Raw genomic sequence first — 21,603 nt, 5'->3', positions numbered from 1 at the left:
TTTTCATATACTGGTCAACGTTTCTAGGTCTGTTTTAAAATTTCACCCAAATTTATTTTTCGCTTTTTTCCAGGCTCCTCTATACTTATGAATCAATCAGCATGGGAAGCTAAGTGGGAGGGTTGAGGGAAAAATATAGCGTTCTAGCAATCTATCAGCTAATTCTCCCTGGTATTAAGTATTTGAGTAACTGTTATATTAGTAAGTAGGGAATGAGTGCTATGAATATATCTAATATACTATGGACTGAGTCTTTAACACTAACTATATATAGATCAAATTAATATATCACTTAATCTATTTAATATACACTTCTTATAAATAAGGTCGTACTATGCAATCATATGTCAAACGTAAATTCCTTAAGCAACTGTCTAAATATTTATCTTACTTATCTAATTTATCCAATTTATTTTAATTTATATAACATACGTATATAGATATACTTTTGTAATTATAATATAGCTATGATAAGTATAATATAATCCGGATCTTGGATTCTAATTGTATTAAGACAAATTAACAAATCATTGAGATTCTAACTATATAAAGACAAATTAATAGAAATTATATTTAACTATAATAGAGTCTATATCTTTGATTCTAAATATATAAATATATAAAAACAAATTAATAAGGCAATAATTCACTTAATGAGTACAAGATAAGTATAAGGTAATGTTATGCAGTCATATAAGTATAGATTTCCAAAGCAGTAAGTATATATATATACCAAGTATTACTTCTTAGTCACTGTTGGTAATTAGTAGTTGGTCTTGGTAGTATCTTGTATTCTGGCAATCCTTATATCAAATATCCAATTATAGTTCAAGTCCACTTCTTTTCAACTGTCAATAGTTTCAATATAATATATCCATGTATTATCCACTTGTTCCGTAATCTTCAGTTCAAGTCTTCACCAGGTTAAGCCGTGGCAGAAACAAAAATTATAAACCCAGTATATTTCACGTCCGATCGTACTTTTTTTTCCCCTCCCTTTACTTTTTGTCCAATACACACCGATCGTGCGCCAAAAGTATCAAGCGTCTGCTTCCCCAAATAGCTCAATCCAATAGTCCAATATTATTCAATTAACTCGATCGGTTAACTCGATCCTGTTAAGGAAGCCTTTATCTGAATTGTCCAGTAAGTATCGGCAACAATGTTATAAATTCTAAGTTGACTGCGTTGCTCAATATGGCTTCTCCGTCCTTTCTTCTATAAGTATCCGGGGCTCTAAAAATCCTCCCGTTAAGTCTTTTAAATTTTCTGAGACCTTCGCTCCCGCAGCTTCTTGTTATAAAGCTCTGGTTATCGATCACACACTTCGTTCAACCGTATTCCCTCTGGATTCTTTCGGATTTCACTGACTACCAGATTACGCGCTGTCACTTTCAATATGGATTCCTCCCCTTCACTCCACTTATCGGTTGCCGCTTCTCTCTCTCCTCTTTTACTCAGGGGTTCCTTCCACCTGCTTTCTCCCAACCGTTAGAAAATGCGGATATACCTTTTCAATCTTTAATCCTCACTTCTGTTTTCACCGATGCTTTTCTTTTTCAATCTTCTCTTCCCTCTTAACAGCTGTCAGCATTTCTGGCCAGCCAGGTGGCTGGTTCTTCCTCGTTCCGAGTTAGAGGAGTTATCCTGAAACTTCGGGGGGATTGCCGTCCTCCCCAAGGTCCTCAGAAATTTCCCCTTTTTCTACCGACCTCTATGGGGTCGGTAGCGCCGAAATCAGCACCCGAAGTGAGGATATTAGGGGCTTTGGAAACGGAGCGCCGTTCCTTTCGTCCCTAACACATTGACGTCACCGCCGGAAGTCTACCCCTCTTTATTTAAAGTATAGCAATTATTTATTTATTTAATTTATTTAATTATTTAAAGTATAAAGCAGGCAAGAGATGATGGATGGATGATTCCTGTTCTCGGTTGCTGTTTTGAATTGTCTTTGCCCATCTCTTCCTCTCTATTCTTCTTCTCTCTTTCTCTTTTTGTAGGCAGGTGACATGATTAGAAGTTAGACAGGAAGAAAGAAAAAGCTTTTTAATATAGGGCGATAGGATTAAAAGCTAGAGTAAGAGATAGAAATAAAGGGAATATTAATGTATTACATTTTTATTTGATAAAATGAAAGTAATAATGAGAAATAGGTGGAATAATTGAATAATGATAGATTGTAACCTAATATAGATGTGTATTGTTATAGGAATTTCATGTTGAGTGAATGCAATAATGTTTAATCTGATTAGTTTTGTTTGTTCTGGAATGTATGGTGCCCAGGTGCCACACTGTTCACGCATTGATTTGACATTTTTATAAAAAAATTTAAAAACAAAAAACTTTTTTAAAAAAGTATGTGAGTAAATATAATTTTCCAAAAATTGTTAGAGATATCTCCCCAAAATTGGCACAAGTTGACAGTTATAATTCTGTAACCAATTTTTTTTCTTGTGGACATTGCAGCAGCACAGAATTTTGCCACTGCATGTGTGACATTCCTGGAGGAGAAAGCCTACATAAAAATTGTTTGCCCTCCCTGGCAATCTCTCTAATAAGGGGAGAATATACACTGTCCTATAAACTCTGTATAATTCACAGTACAATAAAATATGTGAGATATCTTTGACTTCTCCTTTACCATATATACATACCCGTTCTGCTATCAGTGTTCTCTTATACCTGCCCTGGAGGAGTGCTGAGGGAGAATGTTAAATCTGGCTCTGCAGAAAGCTGTTCTTTGTTTTGGAAAGATCAGGTTATTTAGATATCTTGCTGATTCCCACATATCCTGTTTGATCCTGTCCCTACTGTAGAGGGGCAATCTATTTAGTTCTTCTTGGAACTCCATGTCCTTCATTCTATTGATTACTACTTGCTTTGCTTGGTCAAAGCCTAGTGACATTAAGAATACCGGTGATTGCCCAGAAGAGCCCAGCTTGTGATCTATTGCCTATTTCCAGGGGGTGGGGAAGTTATCAGTCAACACTAGCAGGGACAGTCCCTTTGGAAAGAAATGCATTTTTAGCCAATGAATGATCATCTTCTTCCAGGCTCTTACCTGAAATTGAGGCATGCCTGTCTCAATTCTTAGCTGGGCATTTGAAGTTCCTTTGGGTGCAACTAACATAGCTTGCAGGAATTTGATTTGTATTGTTTCTAGTGAGTCTTTCTTTGCAAGGATTCCTGTTTGTGCCCCATAAAGAATTTGCGCCAATGTTTTGGCCTCAAAAAGTTTTAAAGTAAGCAGGTACTAATTGACCCCCGCCTGTGTAAAAAAATGTTTAATTGCATTTGAGGACCTACTGGCTGCTTGCAATGTATGATCCAGGTGTGCCTTCCATGCCCCTTGTGAGTGGAAAACCACCCCAAGATATCTAAATGTCCTAACCTGTTCTAAACTATGTCCTTCTATTTTCCAGGAGTATTGGCTGGGTCTTTTAGCAAAAACTAAAAAAATTGATTTATCAAAGTTAAGGACCAACTTATTCTGTCTACAATATCCAAGTGTTGTCGTAATTGCTCTCTTCAGTCCTATGGGAGTTTGTAGAATAATAGCAGCAGCATTGGCATATAGGAGAATCGGAATTTTGCATTGTGCTAGGTTAGGAGAATGTATATCAGGGTTCTGTAAGAGATTGATCAGGGATTAATATAGAAGTTAAAAAGGGAGGGGGACAGGATGCAACCCTGCCGTACCCCTTTTTGTACCCTTATTGGGCCGGTTAAAGTCCCTTAAGATTTACACCTCACCTTCAAGTTGGAATTAGCATACAATTTTTGTATGAGGAAAAGGAGGCATTTATCAATAGTGGTGCATTTTAATTTCTCCCAAAGGTGTTCCTGGATATTGACTCAAAGGCCTGCTTAAAATCAAGGAAGGCCATGGAAAGAGAGGAATTTTTTTAATACATATTTTTGAACCAGATGGTGAAGTACCAAGATATGATCCACCATTGATCTTCCTTCTCTAAAACCAGCTTGTTCATCTTTGATTATCCCCCCTGAAGTTTATAGTTTAGGTGTTTGGCAAACAATTTACTAATAACACTCAGAAGAGTGTTATTTCACTTGCCGTGAAAGTAAAACAGAAGTGTCAAATCACTGATGGTAACAACACAAAAGCTTTAACTCTGAAATCTTTCAAAAAGAAAGACGAGCATGCTTTCCAGGTAAATACTAAAATCTTAGACCTGTTTCTAGAATTCTTGAACTGCAATTTATGACAAAAAAGATTTCTGAGGCTGTGACTGAACATATATTAATTGATGATTTTGTGTGTGTCATATATTGGCCAATTATCTGCAATGGTACTGAAAGGGCGGGTGGTGGTATGCAGTTCAATTTTCAGGTCAAGGAGTTCTAGATATAAATAATCTATCAAATTCATGCACTGGTAACTCATTTTCATTTCATTTTTTTTCATTTTATTTGATTTATATACCGCCCTACTCCCGAAGGACTCAGGGTGGTGAACAGTCACAAGATAAAACAAATAAATACAAAATTTAAAAGCAAAGTAAAACCGAATTAAACAATTTGGCCCAAGACAGATTTAAAACACCCCAATAATTTAAAACAGATTAAAATTTACATTTTAAAAAGGGAAAAAAGGGAAAAGATTAGGCCAGGCCAGCCTGATGGAATAAAAAGATCTTAAGAGAGTGGCGGAAGGTGCGCAGATCCGGGATCCTCCGTATCTCCGGGGGGAGCTCATTCCAGATAGTAGGTGCCCCCACAGAAAAGGCTCTCCCCCTGGGGGCTGCCAGTCGACATTGTTTGGCCGATGGCACCCAGAGGAGCCCCTCTCTATGAGAGCGTACCGGCCGGTGGGAGACTATTGGTGGCAGCAGGCGGTCCCATAGGTAACCAGGTCCTAAGCCATGGAGTGCTCCAAAGGTGGTAACCAAAACCTTGAAGTGCACCCAGAAGACCACTGGGAGCCAGTGCAGCTCACACAGGAGAGGTGTTACATGGGAATGCCATGTCTCTCCCATAGCCACCCGCGTGGCTGCACTCTGCGCCAGTTGGAGCCTCCGGGTGCTCCTCAAGGGGAGCCCCATGTAGAGAGCATTGCAATAGTCCAGGCGGGAAGTGACAAGGGCATGAGTGACCGTGAGTAAGGAGTCCCTATCCAGAAAGGGACACAACTGGCGAATCAGGCGAACCTGATGAAAAATCCTCCCGGACACGGCTGTCAAATGCTTCTTCTAAAGACAGCCGTGAATCCAGGAGGACACCCAAGTTGCGGGCCCTCTCCATGGGGGCCAATGATTCACCCCCAATAGTCAGTGATGGCGCCAACTGACTATATCGGGACATCGGAAACCACAGCCACTCAGTCTTGGATGGGTTGAGCCTGAGCCTGTTTCTCCCCATCCAGATCCGCACGGCCTCCAGGCACCGGGACATCACTTCAAGGGCATCGTTGGGGTGGTCCAGGGTGGAGATGTACAGCGGAGTGTCGTTAGCGTACTGCTGGTACTTCACCCCGAAACCACGGATGATCTCGCCCAGCGGCTTTACATACATGTTGAACAAAAGGGGTGAGAGGACCGACCCTTGTGGCACCCCACATATGACGGGCCTCAGGGTCGACCTCTGCCCCCCTGCCAACACAGACTGCAACCAGTCGGAGAGAAAGGAGGAGAACCACCACAACACAGTGCCCCCCCACCCCTAACTCTTCCAACTGGTGCAGCATGATACCATGGTCGATGGTATCAAAAGCTGCTGAGAGATCTAATAGGACCAGGACAGCACTAGATAATTCTTAATATGAGATCTTACCAGTATCCGGTCGGATTCAGAAAGGCTGGCCCTCCAACTGCTCTCTAGGCGTCTTTTCCGGCGCTTCATCTCCCTTAGCACCTCAGTAAACCAAGAAGCCAGATGAGATCGGCGCCGGATCAGAGGCCGCAAAGGCACGACCCCATCCAGAGCTCCAGCGGCTGCCCTATCCCAGGCGGCCACTAGGTCTCCAGTCAAGGTGTGTGCCAGAGCCTCAGGGAATGGCCCAAGCTCCATCTGGAACCTGTCAGGCTCCATCAGGCGCCTGGGGTGGAACCATCTTACCGGCTCCACCTCCCTGCAGTGGGGTGCAGCGGTTCGAAGATCAAGGCGAAGGAGAGAGTGATCCAACCATGACAAGGGCTCGGTGACTATATCCCCTATCTCAAGATCACTCAACCACTGTCCAGAGACAAAAACCAGGTCCAGCGTGTTTCCCCCCATGTGGGTAGGGCCATGAATTAACTGGGTCAGGTCCATAGCTGTCATGGAAGCCATGAACTCCTGAGCCACCTCAGACATTTCACCTACGGACGGCAGGTTGAAATCCCCCATGACCATAAGTCTAGGGGTGTCAACCGCCACCGCGGCGATGACATTGAGTAGCTCGGGCAGGGCTGCTGCCATGTGGAAAGGAGCCAGGTACGTGATCAGCAAACCCATCTGTACTCCATGACCCCACTTCACAAGGAGGGACTCACAGCCGGCCGTCTGAGGAACAGTGGCCTCCCTCAGTCTAAGACCTTCTTTCCTCATTTGTTTAATTCTTTTAAATTCGGGCTGCCATTTCAGATGGCTTGAAGAAAATAACTGAACCTGGTGCTTTCCTCCTTCCAGGAAGATAAAACTTATTACATCAATCTATTCCAGGTAGAACCTATTATAAATCTATTCCAGATGGTGGATTCCAAGAGGATCTTGAAGTTTTTCTTACCTTTTGTAATAACACCTCTACAAAAATGGTAGAATATTCTTTACACACTTCTGTAGAGGTGTAGTGGACAGTACATTGCAGTTATCAAGGGATAAAGTGATTAAAGCATGAGCAACTGGGTGCAGACCCTCCTGGTCTAGGAGCAACAAAAGCATAAGATAAATCTAAGCAAAGATCTCTAAGCCTCGGCAACCTTTTTCAATAGGAGTTGGGAGTCCAAGAGGAAAACATGTACATTAATCAGCACTATATAAAGTCACAAAAGAAATTTAGCAACAATTATTTGATTGACCCAGGCTCCATTTCCAAGCAGTGATCAGACTATGGTTTTGTCTAAGTGATGACTGTACGAGTTTCTTCTGCCTGTTGAAAACAAGGCTTGCACGGATTAGAAAAATACCAAGTGACACTTCAGCAGCATGACAAACACTGGAAGTGGCAAAGAACTAGAGTGCTGAATAAAGCAATCTGCGGAGTCTGGAATATATGGCAAGCAACGTCAGAAAAGCTGCTCAGTTGAATAAACTGTTCAGATAATGTATTGTCCTTGACTACCACAGTCAGTGCCTTTACATTCTATGTCAGGGTTACTGTCATGCCATTTTACAAGATAAAAGCTTTCAAATCCCACAGATTTACAGAATAAATTTCATATTAAAAATCTCATGAGGTATATGTAGAGTGCCAGTAACGGGGGGGGGGGGGGGAATCAAGGATGCAACATTGAAAAGACGGAAGCCTATTTCTCCTTCATTTGAATTTAAATCAATGATATATCTGGCTTAGCTGCAATAATTAGCATGGGGAAGACAAAGATGCAGATTTCAGAAATTAGATTCTCTGTCCCTCAGTTTGTGCAATCATGCAGGTCTCATCTAGAGTCTCTTATTTTTCTTTCTCTGTGCTATTAGTTTTGCTTAGGCTTTTATTATCTCATTTTTACAGTATTCCAACCATCCTATACTGTTTTTACTTCTAATATACCCATATATACCCTTCCTATTCTTTCCCTTAGTTTGTTGAAGTCAGCTTTCTTAAAGTCTAAAATGCTAGTCTGACTTTGTTCAGCCACCTGTCCCTGCATTATGCTGAATTCTAGTATGACATGATCATTATGCTCCAAAGTTCCTATAACTAACATTCCCTTAACCATTTTGTCTCTATTAGTAAGAATTAATTCAATATAATTGACTCTCTGGTTCCCCCCTCCACCTTTTGGGAGATAAAGATGTCACCAATCAACACTACACACTACACACTACAAAGTTTGTTTGAGGAACTCAGCAGATTCTTCCTTTTTGTGACGTCTGAGCTACATTTCTTCCTGTCATTGGAACACTAGACAAAGACCCTACTTCAGAAGCCTGTGCGATTTCTTCCAGGGGGAGGACATAAAATCAGTTGTTCAACTCCAGTGGCAGGGACACTCTTCTTGGTTTTTTTTTATTTGTTCCTGTTGGTGTGTGTGTGTGTGTGTGTGTGTGTGTGTGTGTGTGTCCCCTCTGAATGATATGTTGCCATTGATCTTCCTCTAGCAGCCCCAACCTTTTGGGCACAAACCCTGTTCCATGGAGAGAGGCTTTTCTGTGGATGGGAGGGGGAATGGTTTCACACACTGCCTGCATCCCATGCTGGTGCGGATGAGGCTTCGCTTGCTTGGACAGCCTGGTTTCTGGCACACTGCATCCCAATGCCAGTCCGCAGCCCAGGGGTTGGGGACCTCTGCTCTAAAGCTTCGTTTTTCCTTGTAGTTGTTTCTTCCCCGCTATGTTTAATTTGAATACAGACTCCAGCCTTTCTGAGGTATTCCTCATTTTCATGGATGAGACTCAGAGTGGCTAGACATGCCTTTAGTCCTCCCACTTTATCCTCTAGCAATCTGATCAGTTTGCACTTGGTGCCGGTATAAATTGAGTCCTCCATGGGCAGGAATACAAACATAGCACACATCTTGCAGGTCATTACAGTGCTAACCTCTTTCTCCATGACTCTGTTACTGTTTACAATTTGTGCCACTGGTTGCATTTACATAGCACCAGAAGTTGCTAGGAGAACAAAGATTTGCTCATTGCGAGCTGCACGACATCCCAGTTCTCCAGCTAACAGTGAGCAACTACTTGTTTGTGTTGATTCTCAATGACCACATACATAGATTTTTTTCAGAAATATACATACATATGTGTGTGCATGCATCCACCTACTCATCCACACACTTAAAATAAAATGTTTAAGGCCCCTGAAAAGATTTGGTTTATATGGCTGAACTTCTTTTCACTAGATTGTTCTCTTCCTGACATACTGGAATACAATTTTTCCTCTAATATATCCTGATATTGGAGAACAGAAATTGTTGAAAGTGATCCCAGCACAAGTTTAGCTGCAATCCATGCAGTGAATGGAGATATATGAAGATATGTATTATCCTCCATCCCAGAAAGAGCCATTAGGATCCTTGAAGGATGAATGAACATTTCTATTTGTATGGCAAAAAAACAGCCTTTTCATGCATCTCTCCAAGGAGAGGGGAGATTGAAGCAGCAATTGAAAGAAAGCTGTCGGCACAACAATTCATTCTGCAATATAGCCAAAGACTTCTACAAAATTCTAATAAGGGATGCACTCTGTCCATCTTTTATCTTTCCATTAATTACTATATTCATTGTTCATAAATTAATTCACAATTATGTGGTTAAATATGTAATGTTGATAAGTATAATTTAAACCTAAGTGTGCATACCTATTTTATTTCAAATTAAACATTTAAAAATTTGTAAATACTTTCTTAGCCACAAACTATATCACACAATTCAGAGAAAATGAAATCCCAATGATAACTCCTTAAAGAGGTGCTTGAGATTTGTTTTAATCTAAGTCAAAAGTGAGCAGTTTCAAATTGATTCTGTGGCCTTGTGAATTGAAGTAGGGTTTATATAAATCAGCTTGCATGTTTTGGTACTTTAAGTATAATAGAAGTGACACAAATAGTACATACAGGACAGATAATATTGAGCTGTCATTTTTGTATAATATGTCCAGATGGAAGAAATAAATAATTGCACACTGATAGATTTACAGTGGAAGAGGTTAAAGACCATCTTCAAATTAAAACAGACTTACTTATGTACAGATGTACTTACTTGTACATCTGTACAGCTTTACTTGAAAATGCAAGATGCTCACTCATTGGAGTGTCTACACTTTCTTGTCATATGTTATTATTGCTATATGAATATCCTTTATTTATTCAACTCAACTCGACTCAAGACAGCATGTATAATTCTTCCCCTTCATATTTTTTTCCACAATAATGCTGTCAGACATGGGAGCTGGAGAGGCTGGGCTGAGAGAAAGTGACTAGTTCTAAGTCACCCAACTTGGATTTCATGCCTAAGGGAAGGCTGGAATTTACAATTTCCTGGTTTCTAGTCTAGCACCTTAATCACTACACTAAACTCTTGATTTCATACTACCATGACTTAACAATCATATTGGGTAAAAGTGACCAGTAATAGAGCAGCAACTATTCAAAAATCTCTGGAACTTTCTACTTTCTACTTTGTACTTTCCTTACAAAAATAGTGTAAAATACTGGCCAAAATTATTTTGGTACAACTGTAGCCCAACTCTGTTGATAAGTATTTCTCCTCATGGGAAAAATGGTATAACTATAGATTTGGCTTATTGTTGTCTCTAAGTCCAATCAGTGACAATGTTCCTCAAAACAAAAAACAAAAAAGTTTCAGGAAACATCCAACAAATAGTTTCACATTCACATTTGCAGAAAGATGGAAAAATATAATGGAGATCTATGGAATAGTTCTTTTCCTACTCCTAATCATTTTTAAAATATTCTTTCTGTTCGACCTAATTATTTTTAAAATATTCCTTCTGTTTGACAAAGAAAAATGTCCACAATACTTACATTTAATATTCCACTTTCAAAAGTGCTAGAAAGAAAATACAGCAATACAATATCTGGAGGGACTTTGACTATGCTGGGATAAGGCAATCAAGACAATTTTCCATGTCCTGCTGTATTATTCCCTATATACAGTATGTGCTATGTTGGTACAATCACAGGTTAGTCCATACTGAAAGCTGTGCATCTTTTATATGCCCTTTTTAAAGTCATAAATTCAGTTGATTTGTGATTAGAAGGTATTGGGCTAAATTTTGGGCATAAATTTATCTAGGCATGTTTGGGATAAACCATGCAAAGAAAAGCTATAGCAACAAACACACAAATAGACCTCCTGTTGACAATCTAATTGGAACTACTCTAGTTATTGACTGAAACCTAACAGCAAATTAGTAACAAAACATAGCAGCAAATAGACCAAGAAGATCAAATATTTCAAAACATCACTTGGAATTTGTTCAGATTGACCCAAGCAATTATATTTTTGTCTCAATATGAACAAAAGCAATAACAGGAAACTGCGCTATCAAGTTACTATGCACACACAAGTATATTTACCCAAAAGGAAGACAAATCTGAATTTAAGATTATGCTTAATCTTCAGAAGAGAAAATTAGATTGATACATCACCATTTCCACTGTACTATATTCTGAAGAAGAGTTGGGTGCAATTTATTTTAAATATGAATATTATGCCTTGTATTTTGTAAAGATATTTTTCTTAAAATGTCAAATGGGGCAAAAAATTAATGATGGCAGTACATTTTTGTGTATGTACAGATAAATGATGATGGAACAAATGAAATAGTTTTACCAGTCAACAATTGATTCTTAGGTAGTTCCAGAGGCCTAGTCACTGACCATGAAAGTTAAAGCTGATTTTGTGAAAGCTGTACCATGGTCATAATGGCTTTGCTGAAAATGCATAGCTGTATATCTGACTATTTTGAATAAAGATGAGATTAGGCTGAATCCTGGATTTAAGTATGTTCCTCACCTCTCCCCAGGAAGCAGGTGGTGGCTCCACTGGTGGAAAATATTTGGGGACATCCCAGGCCACTGCAGCCATGAACCACTTGAAATCCTTGCACTTGAGATGCTTGCGAAGCTCTTTCTGGGCTGAAATATCACCAGTGGAAAGATGTCTGTATTCAGGTCGCCTCTGATAAACATATTCAGCAAACTCATCCATCCAAGTTTCTGCCACACGTTTCAGGTTCTAAACAACAAAAAGCAAGAGGCTTGATTTTCTACATTGTTTGCATGCAGAAAAATCTTTCTTCCAAGTGATTGTTGTTATCTTTGATATACCCTAAAAGTTATAGAACATCATTCTCTTAACCAGATGCATTAGCAAATAGCTTTTAAGCAAAGAGTGATAGCTTCTTAAGCAACTTCAGCAACAGCACTCCTCCTTACTGCAATTACTGAAAGGGGTTTAATTAACCAAATAACAGTAAAACCTCAATTAATGGTTTCAATAGAATGCTACTACCAATTCTATTTTCACTTGTTACTTAGTAAAAGAAAAATGTAGTTGATTTTCTGCATTGATTGCAGGCAGAAAATTGTTAAACTTTAGATTAATTATTTAGAATTCAGACTGAATCACAATACATTTATTTGAAGCTCCATTTACCTGGCATTAATTTTTTTTTTTTTTTTGCCTTTTCAGAGACTCAATTAATTAAACTCTCACTTCCATCTTTCTTTTCCTGGTTTTAGTTTTGACCAACGGGTATATTGTGCATTGTGTGGTATCTATAGGGCAGTGGTGAAATGTAAAATTGTTACTACCAGTTCTGTGGGTGTGGCTTGGGTGGGTAATGTGACTGGGTAGGCGTGGCCAACTTTTTTTTTTTTTACTTTTAAAAGCATTTTTTCTACAACCTTAAGAGGTTGCAGAAAAAAATGCTTTTAGAAGCCTCTGATGATCAGGCAACTCAGCTGGAATCGCCAGAGGCTTTTAAAGGCATTTTTTTTCCTACAACCTCTTCGGCTGAAGAGATTGCAGAAAAAAATGCTTTTAAAAGCCTCTGATGATCCCAGCTGAGCTAATGTAATGAAGCGGGCTCTGATAGATGACCACTGGATAACTTTCTATTCACTCTATTCTAAAAAGCAATGCATCCGGTTGGAAAAAGTACAAACTCAGCCAAAATCCTTTTGGTTCCTCTAGGAGGCCTCTAAGTTGTCAGAAGAAAGGAACATTCTAATGACATACAGCTTAAAGGTTGGTTAGGTCAAGGGGATCCACATGAGTTAAAAGTTGTCCATCGTCAAAAGATGATTTGAATCTATGCTTCAGTAATCTGCAAAAAGAATTATAACTGTTTGGCAAAGAAACTCTGTAATTAGGAAATGTCAATTAAAAATGATAAATGTATATGACCATATGAATTGCTGACCAACAGAATCCTTTGTCTAGAAGGGTATAAAACCATTGTACCTAATTTCTGTCTTTGTTCAACGCTTCATGTACAGAGCCTTGAACCTATTGCGCAATATATATATATAAATCTGTCTCTGATTAATCTAAAAGTTGTGTTTGTCTTATTAAATCCACAACATTTATGGCACCCCAGATGGGACTACAAGGCAGAGAACTTTTGTTCTACCAGACAGCCTGCCTCAGCGGGAATCGACGCCTCTCCAAGGAAAATTCACTGGCCGGCCATTAGGACTCCTTTGAAGTCCACGGAGATTCAGTGAGGAGGTGCCGTAAACCCGCTGACAAAGACAGGCCAGTCAAGAATCCTTGAAGGTTGATCAGACACAGAGACTCAACATAAATACAAAAAAAAGAAAGAAAGAAAGAAAGAAAGAAAGAAAGAAAGAAAGAAAGAAAGAAAGAAAAAAGAAAGAAAGAAAGAAAACAGGTAAGTATAAATCAGAGAGTTAAAGTCTCTCTGTTTAGAGGTACCTACCCTTTAAAGGGGTGGAAGGGTGGGATTTGATCAATCCCCTGGGGGACCAGGTGGCATCCTGAAGTCTCTGGAATTGGAATTAAGGAACTAAGTATTGTGTGTAATCTTATGTGTGGTAAGAGAAGAACTAATTGCAGTGTTATAAATTTTCTGATAAACTGACATTCTTAAACAGCCAGAGAACTGTTGTTTACTGTTCTTCCCTCCCGGGGTTTAGCAGGCAGTTAAAAATTAGAGCCTGTCTAAATGGGAAAACAGATAATATGATTTGATCAATTTGGTGTGATTTCTGTTAAATATATATATATATATATATATATATATATATATATATATATATATATATATATATATATATATATAATGATAGTGTGTAAATTTGAATGGAATTGAATTGATTGTGATATGTGCAAAGTGAGATGATTTGTGCTTGAGGCTGTGGGAGATATTTTGAGATGATTGTAATGGTGGGATTTTTTGTATGTGAAATTGGTTTAAAGAAGTCTGATTGCAGTACAAATATGAAAAGCCTGTGTGTTGATAAAGTGAGAAATTAGAGAAATACTAATGTTAGTATAGTAATAATACTGTGTTGCTTTGTTGTAAGAATGCTGAATGGAAGAGAGAAGCGAGGCTTCCTTGCGTGCTGTACAACATTTTTTTCCCTCTCCCCCCCTCCTTTTCCTTTGTAAGAGAGAAACAGTTCCTTTTAACTTTTTTCCTTTCTCTCACCCCCTCCTTTTTTCCTGGGAGGTGAGAGGCACAAGAGGGGGGGCTATGAGTCTTTGTTACTTTAACAATTTTTTCTCTCAGAGAACCAGCTAGAGAAAGGAGGGGGAAGTGGGTGATCGGCTAATGCTGTTGCTGCTAGGTCTCTTTAATTTGCATATGAAAACTTTTCTGCTCTGAATACAATTTTGATTTTATTTTTTCTGGAAATTTTTGGAGGTTTAAAAACGCTTAATTAAACCTGTACTCAGAATCCTGTTGTTTCGCCAGGTTGGGTTAGCAACATAATTTTAAATCGGATGTTTTAAATTTCTGAGGTTTTAAATTGAGCCGGATCCATTTAATTGTTTGTTCTTAATGTTTTTATGTCTGTGTGCATTTTGCATACTTAACAGATGGCACATTTGTATGTTTGTTTGTTGTTTATTTGTTTGTTTGTCAGTAGCATAAGTTACTGCCCTTTTGGGAATTGTCACAGAGATGAGTTGGAAATTGCGATGGGTGGTGGGAGAGATTCAGTGGCATTTTTGTCTAAAATGTTGGATTCTGCCTTGAGAGTATGCTTGTTTTTGTTCACTTCAGTTTACAAGGAGATTAGATATTGGTGCTGAGAAGCTAATTTGTTTATAGAGGGATATACGGTAGTTGAAGGAAGAGAGGAAGTTTTAAGGGAAGTCAGAAAGTTGCCTTCAAGTTTGTCTACACAGACTTGTGCTGACAGCAGTAGGAGAATTGTATAAGAAGGAGTTAGAGAAAGTAGAACTGATGGAAAGGAGAAGGTATGTGATTTGTTTTTGGAAGGTTATGGATGTTGTATAACCTTTGGACGGGGAAGGAAGAAAGGAATGTGAGAGTGGAACCAAGTGATAATGGGAAGAAGTGGTGATCTGGGCAGGGAAGACAGCGTTAAAGATTGCCCGATCCAAAGAAGAGAAGTGGTGTTTTTCGTTGACAGAGATCAGATTAAGTGAACAAAGCATTTGAATACACTTAATCAGTGAAGGGAGTGTTGGAAGATTTGAGAAGCTCAATATTAAAAGCACAAGAAAATTCCCCTAAAGAAAATAGGCAGAAACTCAGGCAGAGTTCAGCCCCCACCTTTACCAATGGGCCATTAAGAAACTGAGACGCCGCCTTATTTCCACAACAAAAGGAAGAATAAAAGATGTGTTTGTTTCTTGCTTGCCTTACTAGGAACAATAAAACTGATTCCAGGAGTTTTGAATTCAGGACGGGGAAAGCTCTGCCTTTCAGCAATCTTTAAAGGGAAAGACTCCCCCCCCCACAGGAGAAAAAAAAATAAAAAAATAAAAATCACTCCTGATAGAAAGGAGGGGTAGCGTCTCCGCCTCCATCTATAAACAAGCAAGAATTAAGACAATTCTATGCAAAATTAATTGAATCTGGACCTTGGAGTTTGAAATGGGAGGGACATGAAAGAGGAAGCCTTGAAAATTTGAAACAGGCTTTAACCAGGGCTCCTGTATTGGGTTTGCCAAATTTGGAAAAGCCATTCGGTCTCTTTGTAGATACACACACACACACACAAATTGAATTGCACGAGGGGTGTTGGCTCAGAAAGTAGGAAATTGACCTTTGGGGGGAGCCCTCATTGTAAGCACCCCACATCAAGTCAGAACTATCCTTCAGTAGTGGTTATCTGATTCAAAATTCTAAACAAAAATAAAACAATTTTAATGCAGCACAGATTTGATTTTACCTGCAGATTTCAATTTGAATCAAGCACAGTTCTTAACCAACACCAGATCAATGGATCACCTTGGATGAGAACATTATGGTGTTTAAATAATTGGCTTACATACAAAAACAAGACCTGATTTGGAGGGACACCCCCTGGAGACAAATTGCCTCGAAATTGGTCTGCTCAAACCTTTGAATTGTATTCATTAAATTAAGCTCTATGGACAGGGAGCCTGGATAGCTCAGTGGATAAATGCATTGTAATTTAACACCAGCTGTCTGCAATTACTGTAAATTCGAATCTCACCAGGCTCAAGGTTGACTCAGCCTTCCATCCTTTCTAAGGTAGGTGAATTGAGGACCTAGTTTGTGGGGGGCAATAAGCTGACTTTATGATGGCTATTGCTTAATGCATTGTAACCCTTAGTCTCTGGACATCATTTGGCAAAATATGGGTGGAGTCATTGGGGACTTCAAGCTATTGTACATGAACTTTTAAACTAAGCTATGATTGTATTGGGATATATCCTTTAGTAACATCAATTATAAACAAATGTTTGGTTTGTAAAAAGGTGAATGAACATGCTGTCAGAAAACAACAGATGGGTAAGATGTATCACCAGCTTTAAGATCATTTCAATGTATTCATGTGGATTTTACAGAATTACCAAAAGTGGGGAGTGTAAAATATTTATTAGTCATGGTGAACCACCTCACAGGGTGGGTTGCAGCTTTTATCTGCAGTAATGCTACAGCAACAGTGGTGTCAAGAGTTTTAGCCAACCTAGACAGATTATCATCATATGAACTGTTGTTTGGAGTAGTTTTCACTACAGGAAGTATATGCATTAATTCCCTGGAAACCAGTGACAAAGTATTGAAACAATATGTGTATAACCTGTCCAGATATTTTGAAGTTTTTAGGAAACAAGGACTATTAGCCCAAACACCACCTTTGAAGTTTCCAGTCCACAAATTCCACCACGATGATTGGATGTTAATCCAAACTGGACGGAAGTTAGACCCCAAGTGAACGGGCCCAATCTCATCAAGGAAATCCATTGAAGTTGATGATCCAAAGGATCCAGCCACCAGTGGGAATAGCGTTCTTCATCATCTGGACTATTTTTGTATTTTTTCTTTCTTAGGATTCAGTGGTTGCCTATGCTGTTTCCCAACTGAAAAAGACTACAACTGCTCAGATTCCTTTGCGCACTCGCCCAGATGTATTGGTTTTGTAATTGTGTTTTTAAGATCTTAGGAGGACAATCCTGGATCCACTGGATGAGACTGATACCAGGTGATCATCAGCCTTGCTGAATCACTCCGGAAGCTGATTCTCAACGCACGGCGGAAGATTTGTAAAGAGGACAACTGCCTTCACATTGTACATATACATATTATTAGCTTTAATATAACACTTTCTTACACATGCTAATGTTATTAGAAGTTTGGGAGTACGTTTTGTGGGTACTTGTTGTTCTAATCTTGCTAGTAATTTTGTTTTACATATATAAGGAACGGTTTTGTGGTAGACCTAGGATTTTTATTACTACTCCTGTTTCCCAAATCACATGCACCACTAACCCTCTCCCTGACGTAGTGAGCTTCACACCATAGTTGATTATGATTTGTTTATGGCTTTGGACATTATTCGCACTAGGACTCTCAGGTGAACATAAGATGAACATTGATTCCCCAAGTGGAGACACTTTAGGTCAAGTTCGCTCCCACCAAAAACGCATTGTCTATGCACAGGGTTCTTACTTTAGACCTAAGTCACCTCCACCACCTAAAGTTGCACTATTGACATTCCCAGTTGAGGGGGGAATAGATAAGGAAAATGGGCCTCTACAACAATTGCATAGAGGAGACTATATATCACGGATTTTGGAATAAAGTCAAGATCTTGTTAAACAGTATGACCCTACCTTAGGTCAGAAATGCTGCTTATGTTTATCTGCTAGCCCTACATCTTATCATGCTGTTCCTGTCAAACCACAACTCTGGGTTAGAACAAAGGCTACCAGAAATAAACTTTAAGAAGGGAAAGTGGGGTGGATGGAATCTGTCCAAGACCATTTCAACCTTCAGAATTTCCGTTCTGGTTCAACTTGAAGTCCAAATCAGATTTGTGTATCCTTTTTCCACCTGGAAATACTACCTCTCGATATGTTTTTTGAAGGACCAATTCTCAGAGATAAACAGAAGGACCCCTCACTGGAAGTCCCATTGCAACCACTGGCAGGAATGTTTGTGGCAGGGACTTAGGGGTCTGGACTAATGCAAGGAACTACTGAGTGCATGCCTTTTCCATAAATCTTTTTATGTGGAAAGGATGCATATTTGTGTTTACCAACAAACTGGACAGGAACATGTAACAAATCAGGTGTGGTCAGAGAAATTGCCAAGGAATTGCAGGATAGGGCTTCCAAGATAGGTCAGAGGTTATAAACAACTGACATGTGGTTTTCTTGGTTGTCTGGATCCGGGTGAATTAATATGGCTGTGGCAGGCCTAGCTTTTATTCCTTGTGCAATCCCTATGCTGAAACATCTATCAATAAGAGCAGTAAAGGAGATTCAAGTTGAAAAGGAACTAGCTTTGATAGAACATTTTCTTAATCAACTTGGTCCCTATCCTATGGAAGAACATAAAGATTCTGAGGCAGACCCATATGAGGAAATGGAACCTGTAGAAAGAGGTAGAGAATCTCCCCAAGAATCAAGAGAGTAGAAAAACAATCAAGAACTACCTATCCTTTACTTTTATTAATTATCTTTTGTTAGACCCTATATATGGTAGATTTGTTTATTGGAATCTTGTATACTCAGAAGTTAAACTTATATGAGAATAGTGAAAGTTTCTGCATTGAAAAACTTTCAGAGGGGGGAATAATGTAATGAAGCGGGCTCTGATAGATGACCACTGGATAACTTTCTATTCACTCTATTCTAAAAAGCAATGCATCCGGTTGGAAAAAGTACAAACTCAGCCAAAATCCTTTTGGTTCCTCTAGGAGGCCTCTAAGTTGTCAGAAGAAAGGAACATTCTAATGACATACAGCTTAAAGGTTGGTTAGGTCAAGGGGATCCACATGAGTTAAAAGTTGTCCATCGTCAAAAGATGATTTGAATCTATGCTTCAGTAATCTACAAAAAGAATTATAACTGTTTGGCAAAGAAACTCTGTAATTAGGAAATGTCAATTAAAAATGATAAATGTATATGACCATATGAATTGCTGAGTTAACAGAATCCTTTGTCTAGAAGGGTACAAAACCATTGTACCTAATTTCTGTCTTTGTTCAACGCTTCATGTACAGAGCCTTGAACCTATTGTGCAATATATATATAAATCTGTCTCTGATTAATCTAAAAGTTGTGTTTGTCTTATTAAATCCACAACAGAGCTGTGTAATCATCAGAGGCTTTTAAAAAAAACTTTTAAAAGCATTTTTTCATCCGAAGAGGTTGCAGGAAAAAATGCTTTTAAAAGTAAAAAAAACAGCCTCTGATGATCACGCAGCTCATCTGGACATTGGGGGGGGCAGGGATTTTTGCTACCAGTTCTCCGAACCACCCGCTGCCATCGCTACTGGATCGGGCGATCCGGTCTGAACTGGGAGCATTTCACCCCTGCCATAGGGATACATTGGTGGCTTATATTATGCAAAATGAGTTCCATTAAATAAGCTGATATTTGAACATTCTTGTTCCTGCAAACGTGAGCTGCAATTAAAGTTTTGAAATAATTAAAAACATTGATGCAAAGATTGTGATGCAAAGGGCTTGCCAGATTGATGCAGTTATTAAAGAAACTGATTGAATGGGATCTCCAGGGATGGGTCAAAGTAAACAAGTGGTAGAGATTAAGGGAAGAGACAGCAGATGTAAGGATTTATTTGTTTATTTGTTTATATACACATGCATGTATCTGAATCAATTGACTTCTGATGGCTGCCAGAATTAGTCCCTGAAGTTTTCTTGACAAAAGATTTTGGAATTTTACCATTGTTGCCTTCTAATGGCTAAGGATGACATTAGACTTAGATATCTCTTAAGGGAGGAACTTTTCTCTCAAGAAACAAATGCAGATACAAAAGGGAATGAGTGGTGTGTGCATGAGAAAAAGCAAGCGGAGGATTGTGATTAACTAGAATTAGTTAACTATGAAAAAGGTATCGCGACAAGGAAGAAAGAGAAAAGGAAGCGTAGGAAAAAATAAAGAGTAGAAAAGAACTTAAATAAAACAATAGAAATATTGCCTCAGGAGTAAAGCAAACAATAAAAGAATGGAAACAGAGATATTCTTGCTCAGCAGAATTCTCCTCATAGTTCAAAGAGATGGAAGAACTGCATGGAACTGCACGGAAGACTGAGGGACTGAGAAAAGCAGCTAGCAAAGTAAAGAGAGAGGAAAATGCCTTTCACTAAGACCAGAGGAAGGAAGGGGAAACAAAGCAACAACACAGGCCATTCAAATGAAGCATGTTGTTGGTGTCTGCAATGGCAGAGAAAGAAATATACAGCCAGGAGAGATGACAGGTTTTTAATAAGTACAGTGCTTTTAAAATTGCCAACTACAGTTGAGTGAAAAGCTTCAAAAGTATCTTTGAAAAAGGAAGCAGATGAGAAGTATGTGCACAAAGGGACAGTAGTTTGATCACTGCTTTCAACAACCCAAGCTCTGTTTTCAAAGACAAGGCATTGATTTCTGTTAACGTTACTTTTATGTTTAAACATTCCAAGCACAGAGACACCTGCAAGTTCTGCTATATTACTTGATCATGGTGGGGTTCTGGGGAGGGATGAGCAAAGAATACCAAGAGTGTATCACAAGAGTACATACTTCTGGTAGGATTATCCAAGGCAACCCAGCTGACAGCAAAAGCAAGCAAGCAAGCATCTTTATTGGGAGCAGTGTCAAAGGAAGATGCTGGAGGTGGACGATCACTTGAATGACAATCACAAATACATAATTTCACATTGTGAGGGAGAAAGTGATGATAAACCACTTCTGCATTTTACTATGTTCATGGTAAATCCATGTTCATAGATCAAAGAAAGTGACTGACAATATAGCATGATGGTCTGCTCAGGTCAGATGGTACTTAACATGTTACTGAGCAAAAGGTATGGATCTTTAAGAGTACTAATGAGGTTTATGACAGATTTCTGGATATCCCACGTTGGTGCTGACAAATAAAATATATATAGGGGCTTTTTTTTCCTACAGAAACAGTGGGATTCCAGTGGGAACATGAAACATAAGAATAAACATGAAAAAGTCACAGTGTAGATGAAATGAATCAACTATAAATTGATTGAAAGCATCAACAGAATTAAAGTGGACTAGAATTGAATATATTTAGTCAGAAAAGCATACTGTTTACTACTATGGGCAGCAAAAACAAATAAATGTTTTCTTCTCCAATTATGTTTTCATAGCAAATATAGAAATAGATATAGAAATATAGTATTCAGATACAGTGAAGTCCATGTCCAAATAATATCTGGTCTTAGATTTCATGGATAACCTTTGGATATGATACTGTAGTTATTCAAGTTCATGCTCCAACAAATGATGGAGAATAGCAAAAA

General features: G+C 38.9%; 1 protein-coding gene across 1 annotated transcript in view; it reads right to left on the bottom strand.

Moving 5' to 3' along the window:
- Window positions 1-21,603, bottom strand: part of GALNTL6 (polypeptide N-acetylgalactosaminyltransferase like 6) — a 971,551-nt gene that overhangs the window by 81,284 nt on the left and 868,664 nt on the right. Inside the window, exon 9 of the mRNA XM_070948436.1 lies at window positions 11,641-11,862. Coding sequence (XP_070804537.1) covers window positions 11,641-11,862 — 222 coding nt within the window. The remainder of the gene's footprint in view (window positions 1-11,640; window positions 11,863-21,603) is intronic.

This window comes from Pituophis catenifer, unplaced genomic scaffold (genome assembly GCF_029215685.1).
Source record: "Pituophis catenifer annectens isolate HBS135680 unplaced genomic scaffold, rPitCat1.0.hap2 SCAF_8, whole genome shotgun sequence".
Lineage (NCBI taxonomy): Eukaryota > Metazoa > Chordata > Lepidosauria > Squamata > Colubridae > Pituophis > Pituophis catenifer.
This window is presented reverse-complemented; position numbering and strand designations above follow the sequence as displayed.